The sequence below is a fragment of the Pseudorca crassidens genome, chromosome 6 (genome assembly GCF_039906515.1).
Source record: "Pseudorca crassidens isolate mPseCra1 chromosome 6, mPseCra1.hap1, whole genome shotgun sequence".
Taxonomy (NCBI): domain Eukaryota; kingdom Metazoa; phylum Chordata; class Mammalia; order Artiodactyla; family Delphinidae; genus Pseudorca; species Pseudorca crassidens.
Window position 1 is genome coordinate 67,973,912 of NC_090301.1, and position 11,089 is coordinate 67,985,000.

Consider the following 11,089-nt stretch of genomic DNA (forward strand, 5'->3'; position numbering starts at 1 on the left):
TTGGTAAATATGGTGTTCAATTTTTAAAAAAATATCCAAAGGAGTGTAATAGGTGATGTATGTTGTGCATAGTGATGTCGTGCAGGCCTGTGTGAGCACTGTGCAGCTTTCCTAGAGCAAGCCGGCCATGCCTGCAGGTGTTTGCCTCAGGTCTCTGCCCTTAGGAAGTCTGAGAAAACCTACAAATGAAAGCAGAGTCCCTAACAGCCAGAATTACCCTATGGGAACCTTGTAGAAGAGAGCCGCTTTTATAGACCTCATGAACTTCTGAATAGCATACCTGTGTTGGGGTGGGGGGAGGTGCGGTAGTGTCTTAGATTAATATTTCCATGAATGTGTGCTAAAAATCGATTCTAGAAGACCTAGTCTTTTATTTCCAATTTCCTCCGATTCTGAAAGTCGTTTCTATGTCCTTCATTTTTCTATATAACAGTGTCTTTATCATTTTGAAGCTGTGACAGAACTTTGAAGAATGCCACAGTAGTTTTGCTTCAAAATAGTTAAAGAGTTAAATGGAAGAAGTAGAGCAATGAGGCAGCAACTGTTTAGTAATTAAACCTAAGTTAGGGCTTCCCTGGTGGCGCAGTGGTTGAGAGTCCGCCTGCCGATGCAGGAGACACGGGTTCGTGCCCCGGTCCAGGAAGATTCCACATGCCGCGGAGCGGCTGGGCCCGTGAGCCATGGCCGCTAAGCCTGCGCTTCCGGAGCCTGTGCTCTGCAACGGGAGAGGCCACGACAGTGAGAGGCCCGCGTACCGCAAAAAAACAAAAAAAAAAAAACTAAGTTATAAAATGGTCAGTAATGATAAGAATGAAAAATGTTATCCAAACTGTCCGGTTTCATGGGAAATATAGACTTGTTCATTTATATATACATAAATTCATCCTATAACAATAAAATACTCAGGCTTTTTACTGTAGTATGTCATCCTTGTGGACACTGATGTTAAAGTATCTTAAAAGCAGTTTTCTATTAAATTATATATTGTAAAAATAAACACATTGCATTGTGAAATTTGCCAGCTGTATTAAGAATTTTCTAATCCTTTCAAAAACGAAAATTGATGTTTTGGAACAATTCTTCAATTATCTTGAACTATTTTTCTTACTTTCTACTGTTTTCTGAATTTTTATTGTACCTAATATTTAAGCTGTTTCTAAACATCAGTGGGAGTTATTGTTCTGGAGTCATGTTTCTAATAATGTTAAAATAGTATTGTTTCTGAGGTTTTTCTCTTCATGTTCCAAAGAGAAACCATATAAGAACTGTTTTTAAAACCCATCTTATTATTTGGGTGCCAAGTTAAGTGACACGCATGTGCTGCTGTTATCTAGGGAGCATGATATTTTGTTCAAAGAACATTTGGCTCCACATTTTGCTTACATTTCACATCAGAAATATCGCCACAAATAAATAGAACAATAATAATAACAATGACAACAAGTTTAGTTCTATTTCCAATTAGTATTAAAATTCAAGAAACTGGTGAAAAAGCTCTTTGTCCTCCTAAGACCAGAACACTCTCCTGAACACAGGCTTCTTCAGTTCCTACTAATATTAGGAAGTAGCTTATGGTTTAACTATTAATTTATACTTTCAAATACTATTAATGATTTTAAAGCACTGGATAAATACTCATGTTTCAGGGGATGTGAATAATTCTGTCCCCTTAAGGTTATTTAATGAAACCTTAATCTTAAATTTTGCAGCCCTGCTTAGGTTGTTATTTAGTATGCATCAATAAATAAACTTTCAATTATCTTGGTAAGCATATCCAAAAATAGCATGAGAATCAAAAGGCAATGGTGTATCCAGTAATTGTTCCAAATAGATAACTTTAAAAATATATAAATTTATTTATTTATTTGTTTGTTTGTTTTTGGCTGTGTTGGGTCTTCATTGCTGCACGTGGGCTTTCTCTAGTTGCAGTGAGCGGGGCCTACTCTTCATTGTGGTGCACGGACTTCTCATTGTGGTGGCTTCTCTTGTTGCGGTGTGTGGGCTCTAGGCGCGCAGGCTTCAGTATTTGTGCACGTGGGCTCTAGGGCACAGGCTCAACAGTTGTGGTGCACAGGCTTAGTTGCTCCGTGGCATGTGGGATCTTCCGGGACCAGGGCTCAAACCCATGTCCCCTGTATTGGCAGACGGATTCTCAACCACCGCACCACCAGGGAAGCCCCAAACAGATAATTTTGATAGAATCTTTATTTAATTTCAGATGAAACAAATCTTATGAAATTTAATTATTTTTGCTAGAGTTTATGCAGTTAAACTATGCATTTCTCTATGCAGTGAAAATGGCCAACCTATTTTATTTAAACTTTATTATATATTCCTGTCTTTTACAGTGATTATAACTTACTAAAATCATTTGTTGCATGTATTTTACGAATGATTAATCTACAAGAAAAATTTTAATCCAATAAAGGTGAAAGTTGCCCTTTTTGGTTGTTTTTTAAAATAATTACTCTAAAGCTAAAGCGGTTTCATTTTTTCAAGGGGCAATTTTTTAAAAAAATCATGTTTGTCATGTATGTTTGTTAACTTATGCCACCAGTGGCTTAGCTCAGCTAACTGAAAGGAAGCCAGACCCTTTTATGGGGGGAGAGGTGAGTGTTGTGTTGTGTTTGTGGTAAATTCCATTGTCTGTGACTCCTAAATTATTTTCTGAGACCTTTTTTTAAAGACATTTATTCATGTTTCTTCTGTATCCATCTAATCAAATTCCTACTCATAGCATACGTGTTTTCTTATTTTCTCAACTCTGTATTTTGATAATCTTTTAAAGAAAAAAAATCCTAATAGAAATTCCCTGGAAATAATTTACAGGACTAATGAATCTGTAGGTCTTTTAGACAGTTCTACATTACAGTCCCATTAATATTCTCTCCTTTTTATAAGGCTTGAAGTAAATCCCATGACACTAGAAGAATTTAGATACTGATTACTTGCGATTGGTTCCTGGTGATTTGCTCTTAATAATTTCCAGTTGAATTTAATGAAAGTATGATTCCTGAAATGCTGCTTCATTAAAATTGCATCTTTTCCCCTTTAAGTGTGGTCTCGGTCATTTCACCCATTTTGCGGTGTGTTTTTCTCCCCCTTAAAAAGTAATGATTGAGAAAGCAGAAACAATTAAGAATATCACTTTAGTTCTTCCTAGAAGGCCCCCCAGAGTTCCTCTGCATGAAATGATGCAAGCTGCACTTCATCAGGATTTTATAATATGTTCTTTCCAATTGAAGAGATTATTTTTTTAAGTAGTTTTAAAAGAGAAACATGAAGATTTGTGGGGAGGTGAAGGGAAGGAAAGTGAAGAATCTGTTGCATATACAGGAGAAGTAAGGTGTTTAGTATTTTTACTCAAAAAGATATATATATATATATATATATATATATATATATATATGGAGCTTGATTAAGTTATACAGTGCAGCATTCAGAGTTAATTTAATTGAGATGGTGATTTGCCAATGAATATCTACATGGATCCTTTTTAAAAATCCAAATGCAAATGAGTACAACTGCAGTAAAATATATTTGCAAATGAATCCTGTTGCTTTATTCATTTATTATGTAATTACTGCAATCTTTCCCACCTTGTTTTCAGTATTTCTTAATCATTAAGTCAGAAGCATGACAGCAGTGCCGGCCCTGGCATGATTCTCTTTGACTGAAACCTTGTAAATTAACACAATTAGCACAGCATCATCCTGCTAATTAACTTCCAGAGTCTGGTGCAGTGGTTTTGCAAGCAAGGAAGAGGGAGTCAGAAGGGAATCAACATGCCATTCTGTTACCAAACTCTGTGATACGTTCAGTTTAGCTCAGTAAGTCAAAGCCGGCCATGTCAGGAGCCAAAGTCAGGCAATGAAGAGCTAAAGGGGTTGGAGGAGGAAAGCAGAAGCGGGTAGGAGCTGTCAAAATAGACTGCAGTAATTCAGAAGGGAGCTGATGCCACAGATGCTTCATTTAGACCAGAACTCCTTCTTATCAAGGAATCTCTGCCAGAGGGCACAAGAGAGTTTGCAAAATTCACTTACCATAATACAAAGGAGATTAAGGAGGCCTGCTTAATACAGCTGTATCAGAATAGGAAGTGTTCCAATCAAGCAGAGATTAGAATAGGACGAACCAGCATTGGGAAATAGAACAGGGTTCCAGTGCTCTTCTGTAACTAACTATATGTGAGTCCTCGAGGGTACATTATAAATCCCTTTGGGTACTGGTTCCCTAATGAGGGAAATAAGGCAATGTCTAAGGTCTCTCTTTAAACTGTAAAATTCAAATGATTCTCTCATTCTGACTGCTTCATAATGAGAAAATACTCTTGTATAGTTTGCTACATAGTCACCTTGCTTCCGTTTGTAATCTAGCAGATGATAGAGTTACACATAGCATCTCATTTTCTAGTTGTACTCTTCGAGTTTATGCCACACACTGCTTTCCATAAATGTAAAGGGTTAGAATCCATATTCTCTGTTCTTATCTTCCCTTTTACCTGCTTCCCCCCTTCATCATATATATATATATATATATATATTTCCCCCCCCCCTCAGTACCTTGGAGGCTGTAAGGCAGAGGGAAAGATGATAACAGAAGAAGGGAGAATGCTAGCTAGAAGACCGACAGACAAGTGATGCTTGTTTTTTTTTTTTCAGAGTTTCAACAACAGGACTGAGAGGCAGAAAGGAGCCAGTTGTAATTCATACCGAGTTGTAGGCTTTGTGTGATGAAAGCGATGGAGCGCTGCCTGGGAGATTGCTTTGCTGCACTCCACGAAGCAGATTTGAAACTGTCGTGGACCACTTTAGATGAGAGTTGGATTATGGAATGACCTGCTATGTCTGTGTCATATTGTTCTGCGCAGGGAGCATTATACTGTGCTAACTAGGTGTTCAGTACCAAATAAGAGAGGTGTCCTAGATGTGATCTGTCAGCTGTGTCTCATTTTTATATTGGTTAAAATATAAAACAGAAACTGTGATGTGAAGAGACAGGATAGCTGGATATCGCACATGTTAATACTCTCACGTGCTAGATATTTAAAATGTATGCATATTTTATTGTAAGAACTTGTGATTGAATTCTAACTTGACAGGAATGTGTATGTACATACATATGTGTTTCTGTGTGTGTGTGTAGCAAGTAACTTGATAGGCTTAGCAGAAATAAATTTACTTATTACTTAAAAATGAAAAAAAAATGTAGGTCTCCTATAGAGTTTTCATTTAAATTGTTTACTTTTTATACAGGGTATAAATTACTTTTATACAGGGTTGAAAGTTTTCATTTAAATTGTTTACTTTTTACACAGGGTTGAAATTTTATACAGGGTTTTCATTTAAATTGTTTACTTTTTATACAGGGTTGAAATTCAGTCCCTTTTAAAGTATATGCATTGTAGAGACCATAACAGGTATTATAAACTGTGGAAATCCTTTATAATGTCACTATCGTTGGCAGAAAATAATAGGTAACAAAAGAAGTTGGGGGAAAAAGCTTTAACGGTTCTGATGAGTATCTAAGTAAATTAACTTTTTCCCCCCCAAATCTTTAGGCTTGAAGATGCAGTGGACGCCGGAGCATGCCCAGTGGCCAGAACAGCACTTTGACATCACCTCCACCACTCGGTCTCCTGCCCACAAAGTTGAAGCTTACAGAGGTCATCTGCAGCGCACCTACCAGTATGCCTGGGCAAATGATGACATATCTGCTCTGACTGCATCCAACCTACTAAAAAAATATGCAGAGAAGTATTCTGGCATTTTGGAAGGCCCCGTGGACCGACCTGTACTCAGCAACTACTCTGATGCGCCATCAGGACTAGTGAACGGTCGGAAAAATGAAAGCGAACCGTGGCAGCCTTCCTTGAATTCAGACGCTGTTTATCCCATGAACTGTGTTCCGGATGTTATCACTGCCAGCAAAGCTGGAGTCAGTTCAGCCCTCCCTCCAGCAGATGTCTCTGCAAGTATAGGGAGCTCTCCTGGGGTGGCCAGCAACCTGACAGAGCCTAGTTATTCAAGTAGTACCTGTGGAAGCCACACTGTACCTAGTCTTCATACAGGGCTCCCATCTCAGGAATATGCCCCAGGATACAACGGCTCATATTTGCATTCTACTTACAGCAGCCAGCCAGCACCTGCACTTCCTTCACCTCATCCTTCTCCCTTGCATAGCTCTGGGCTCCTACAGCCACCACCTCCTCCTCCACCGCCACCAGCCCTGGTCCCAGGCTACAATGGGACTTCTAACCTCTCCAGTTATAGCTATCCCTCTGCTAGCTATCCTCCTCATACTGCTGTGGGATCTGGGTACAGCCCTGGGGGTGCACCCCCTCCTCCTTCAGCATACCTGCCTTCAGGAATTCCTGCTCCCACCCCCCTGCCCCCCACCACTGTTCCTGGCTACACCTACCAGGGTCATGGTTTGACACCTATCGCACCCGCGGCTCTGACAAACAGTTCGGCAAGTTCTCTCAAAAGGAAAGCTTTCTATATGGCAGGGCAAGGAGACATGGACTCCAGTTATGGAAATTACAGCTATGGCCAACAGAGATCTACACAGAGTCCTATGTACAGAATGCCCGACAACAGCATTTCAAACTCAAATCGGGGGAATGGCTTTGACAGAAGTGCTGAAACATCATCCTTAGCATTTAAGCCAACGAAGCAGCTAATGTCCTCTGAACAGCAAAGGAAATTCAGCAGCCAGTCCAGTAGGGCTCTGACCCCTCCTTCCTACAGTACTGCTAAAAATTCATTAGGATCAAGATCCAGTGAATCCTTCGGGAAGTACACTTCACCAGTAATGAGTGAGCATGGGGATGAGCACAGGCAGCTCCTCTCTCATCCAATGCAAGGCCCTGGACTCCGTGCAGCTACCTCATCCAACCACTCTGTGGACGAGCAACTGAAGAATACTGACACGCACCTCATTGACCTGGTAACCAACGAGATTATCACCCAAGGACCGCCAGTGGACTGGAATGACATTGCTGGTCTCGACCTGGTAAAGGCTGTCATTAAAGAGGAGGTTTTATGGCCAGTGTTGAGGTCAGATGCATTCAGTGGACTGACGGCCTTACCTCGGAGCATCCTTTTATTTGGACCTCGGGGAACAGGCAAAACATTATTGGGCAGATGCATAGCTAGTCAGCTGGGGGCCACATTTTTCAAAATTGCTGGTTCTGGACTTATCGCCAAGTGGTTAGGAGAAGCAGAGAAAATTATCCACGCCTCTTTCCTTGTGGCCAGGTGTCGCCAGCCCTCGGTGATTTTTGTCAGTGACATTGACATGCTTCTCTCCTCTCAAGTGAGTGAGGAACACAGTCCAGTCAGTCGGATGAGAACCGAATTTCTGATGCAGCTGGACACTGTACTAACTTCGGCTGAGGACCAAATCGTAGTAATTTGTGCCACCAGTAAACCAGAAGAAATAGATGAATCTCTTCGGAGGTACTTCATGAAACGACTTTTAATCCCACTTCCTGACAGCACAGCGAGGCACCAGATAATAGTACAACTGCTCTCACAGCACAATTACTGTCTCAATGACAAGGAGTTTGCACTGCTCGTCCAGCGCACAGAAGGCTTTTCTGGACTAGACGTGGCTCATTTGTGTCAGGAAGCAGCGGTGGGCCCTCTCCATGCCATGCCAGCCACAGACCTTTCAGCCATTATGCCCAGCCAGTTGAGACCCGTTACATATCAAGACTTTGAAAATGCTTTCTGCAAGATTCAGCCTAGCATATCTCAAAAAGAGCTTGATATGTATGTTGAATGGAACAAAATGTTTGGTTGCAGTCAGTGATAACTTCTTTAAAAAAAATGTAATGAATGTTGGCACACACACATAAAACCTGCTACATAGGGTATAGAGCCCCTTTCCAGTAGTGTTTGAATTGCAAAGGGTACTGGGGAAGAAGACGATTAAGTTGCATCTTTAGAGTCAGGGTAGATTTGGAGGAAAAATGCATCCAATGAGAGCTTCTGATTTGAAAGCCCCAGATGACATAAAGCATCTGCTGATGCTCAGTTCGGTTCAAGCTAGACAACACTCACCAAGGAGCAAGGTGCAAGTGTGTTGATTTCAGAAGGACATGAACCTCGTGTGTTGATTCCATTCTGCTGTTCTCGAGATTTAGTTGCTGTCAAGTGCCTGGAGTGGTGCTTTATTTTTTGTTTGCCTCACAATTACATTGGTGGCATGTGCTAATATAAAGAGCTTTAACTTCAAACATTATTGGACTAAAGAGATGAATGGTTGTGTTTCGACAGAAAACCAGATTTTTGCCATTTTAAGAGCAACAGTATTCCTCAATCCTGTCTGTTCTGCAGTATTAAGCTAAGAACAGGTAAAACAGGGTAACGGTAATCTGGACCTTAATTTCTGCAGTTCATTTCTTTTAATGTTCTTGTCTGCAAAAACTCAGGAAAGTGATTGTGATTTGTACAGTACCTCAAAGGAATGTGTTGAAAGCACTATGTACTGCTGAGAGTAATGGGATAGGCTTCAACGTTACTTTATATTAAAATGTATGTTTACCTCAACAATTGGAAAATAGCAAGGAAAATTACTTTGAATGTATCCAGAAAAATACTGAGTGTGATACAACTGAATATTTACAACTTAAAGTAAAAATGGAAGGATTTTTTTTTAAAGGTTCTTTCACTAATTATGGGGAATTGACCAGAGCAGAATAATTCTTTATATCAATACCTGCAAGAGTTCTTCGTACATTGCTCCTTGATAATGAAGTGAAAATGTTCTTAGAAGGTACACTGGTTAATGGAAAGCTACTTATACAGTCTGTGTTAGTGTCTAGAACAGTCAGCCACAAGACCCGTTTAGGACCCTGAAAGTCACAGTACCTAAAAACTAGGACTGCCTTTTCCTGCAGAGCTGGTAATGGTGGTGGTGATTTGCAAGTTCTCTCTGAAACTGCTGGGAATGGTGTCATCCTATTCACTAATCTAGCTTATAGGCTTGCCGTGCTGTTTGACAGAATGCAGAAGATAGCAACCAAAACAAACAAGCAAACAAATAAATACAGAAAACAACCAACCAACTTATATATCTGCAAAGAATATATCTACGTCCCCTCTCCTTCTTGACTCCTCTCTTGTCAGTGCAATTTTGCTTCTCATTTTGAAATCTTCTGGGCTGTAGTGCTCCCACATTCATTTCTACCTCAGTTTTGTTGCATTTCTCTTGGAAAGTCAAATAGAAAATTGGAAGTAGACACACACACACACACACACACACACAAATATAGCTTGCCAAACATGTTACCTTGTTTTCTCTATCTTTTCCCATAAATCTAGTTTCCAAAACACATCAGCCTTCATGCTCACTTCCACCGAAGTCCACCCTCACCCCAACAGCATATGTGGCATTTTTCTCAATTTCCCATTCCTCATCTGCTCCCCACCAAGTTGTTCTTTGTATCCTTTAATGCTTTATGTGCAACTTTTCATTGCTAGGTGACTGATGTTTGGCAATGCCTCTGAACAGACACCGTGTAGGCTGTAGCCTTCCAAAGCCACTGCCCGTGCATAAGCAGAACAGCCTGGCTTTTTGAATGTATTTTTCCTGGTTTTTTTTTCCTTCCTTTTTTTAGTTGAGAGATGCAGTAACAAAACTGTTGCAAAGCACTGGCATTTTATGTATTCAAAAAGTGATGTACATTTTTAAAAATTTTAAATAAATGCAATGAGAAGCCCTAAGAAAGGTCTTTCTGTTATTGTTTTGTTTTCCTTCAAATTTTTTTTTTTTTACTGATTTCATCCACAATGTCAAATTCTCTGAAACACTTAACATAGAGAAAGCTAATGAAGGACTTGATATTTCTGAAATTTTATGATGCTTGATCATTACTCCCCTTTTTTCTTGTTTTTCTTGTTGCTAAAAACTGAGCAAATGAACCAGAATTTAACTTACTATGATTTTCTATCAATTAAAACTGTTCTTACACATAAATATTCCATATTAAAAAGCAGTGCCTTTCATTAAGGATACAAAAAATAATATTTAAGTACGTCCTCTGCTTTTCACAAGTGAATAAACACTACAGTCGTGTTCTGGCTCTACCCTGCACATACCCCTTATTGTAAGGAAATTCTAATATCCCCATTAACCTGTAGGTTCATATTGATCTCACTGACAAGTTTACTTTTGCACGGTGCTGACCTATTTTCAGTCTTTTGGACGTCACATTTCATCTCCGCCAACATTCTGTGTTCACTTGAAAGCAACTGGCAAGTTTTGACAAACCCAATCTTACTTAGACAACTTTGGAAAATCCAGTATTGACCCACATTTCCGTGGCTAGTAAGAGTTAATGCCAAATATATGACTGCACTATTGTGTTTTACACTCATTTATAAAACTGAAAATAAAGTCATGCATATTGGCTTTTAGCTTTAAATGACTTAAAAATTACTTTGAGATATGAGTGGCCAAAAATCCGTGTACTTAGGCAGAAGCTGAAGTTGTGTGTGAATTTCATTTAGCCTCACAAATTCTAGGATTTGATCTCTTAGGAAATTGGGCATGCTGAAGAAATGAAGATCTGTTGGGGGAGATAATGCTGACTTTTGAGTAGGTAGTGCTGTCCTGTGAGTCTTTGATTCTGCATGGCAGCATTATGAGCTCTTCTATGGACTAGCCTAATAATGAGCTCTTTTCTGACCATCTTTTCTAGAGCTTGGGGAGGGGGTGGGGGTACCACATCCTGAGAAGTGAACGTGCACAATCAGTTATGGTACAACTGAGTAATGGGGCTTCATAGTCTTGGACTCTTTTTGACTGCTCAGAATTTGGAGAAGGCTACTAATGAAGGTAAGGTAATGAGCCAGTCCAAGTCTCTTGCTGTCTGGCCAGGGGATTTGAGCCAGTCCACTTAACAGCCCCTAATTCCCTTCTTCACAACTGCAATAACATTTCCAACAGGGACAAAAAGGAAGTGAAGGAAACTACTTCAGTAGAAGGATCAATAGAAATTCAAGAGGTAGTTCATAATGACCTTATGTGTGACACGAATGGAAATACTCTACACTTCTGGCATGCTTCTCACCAAAATATT

At 39.8% G+C, this 11,089-nt stretch overlaps 1 protein-coding gene and 1 long non-coding RNA gene across 3 annotated transcripts in view; one reads left to right on the forward strand and one right to left on the reverse strand.

Moving 5' to 3' along the window:
* FIGN (fidgetin, microtubule severing factor) overlaps window positions 1–11,089 on the forward strand; it is a 122,992-nt gene that overhangs the window by 108,393 nt on the left and 3,510 nt on the right. For both annotated transcript variants that reach the window (XM_067741721.1, XM_067741722.1), the window contains one exon: window positions 5,561–11,089. This exon is cut by the window's right edge and continues 3,510 nt beyond it. In XM_067741721.1, coding sequence (XP_067597822.1) covers window positions 5,561–7,815 — 2,255 coding nt within the window. In that variant the 3' untranslated portion in view covers window positions 7,816–11,089. The remainder of the gene's footprint in view (window positions 1–5,560) is intronic.
* Window positions 1–11,089, reverse strand: part of LOC137226592 (uncharacterized) — a 135,828-nt gene that overhangs the window by 78,840 nt on the left and 45,899 nt on the right. The gene's annotated exons all lie outside the window — the stretch shown is intronic.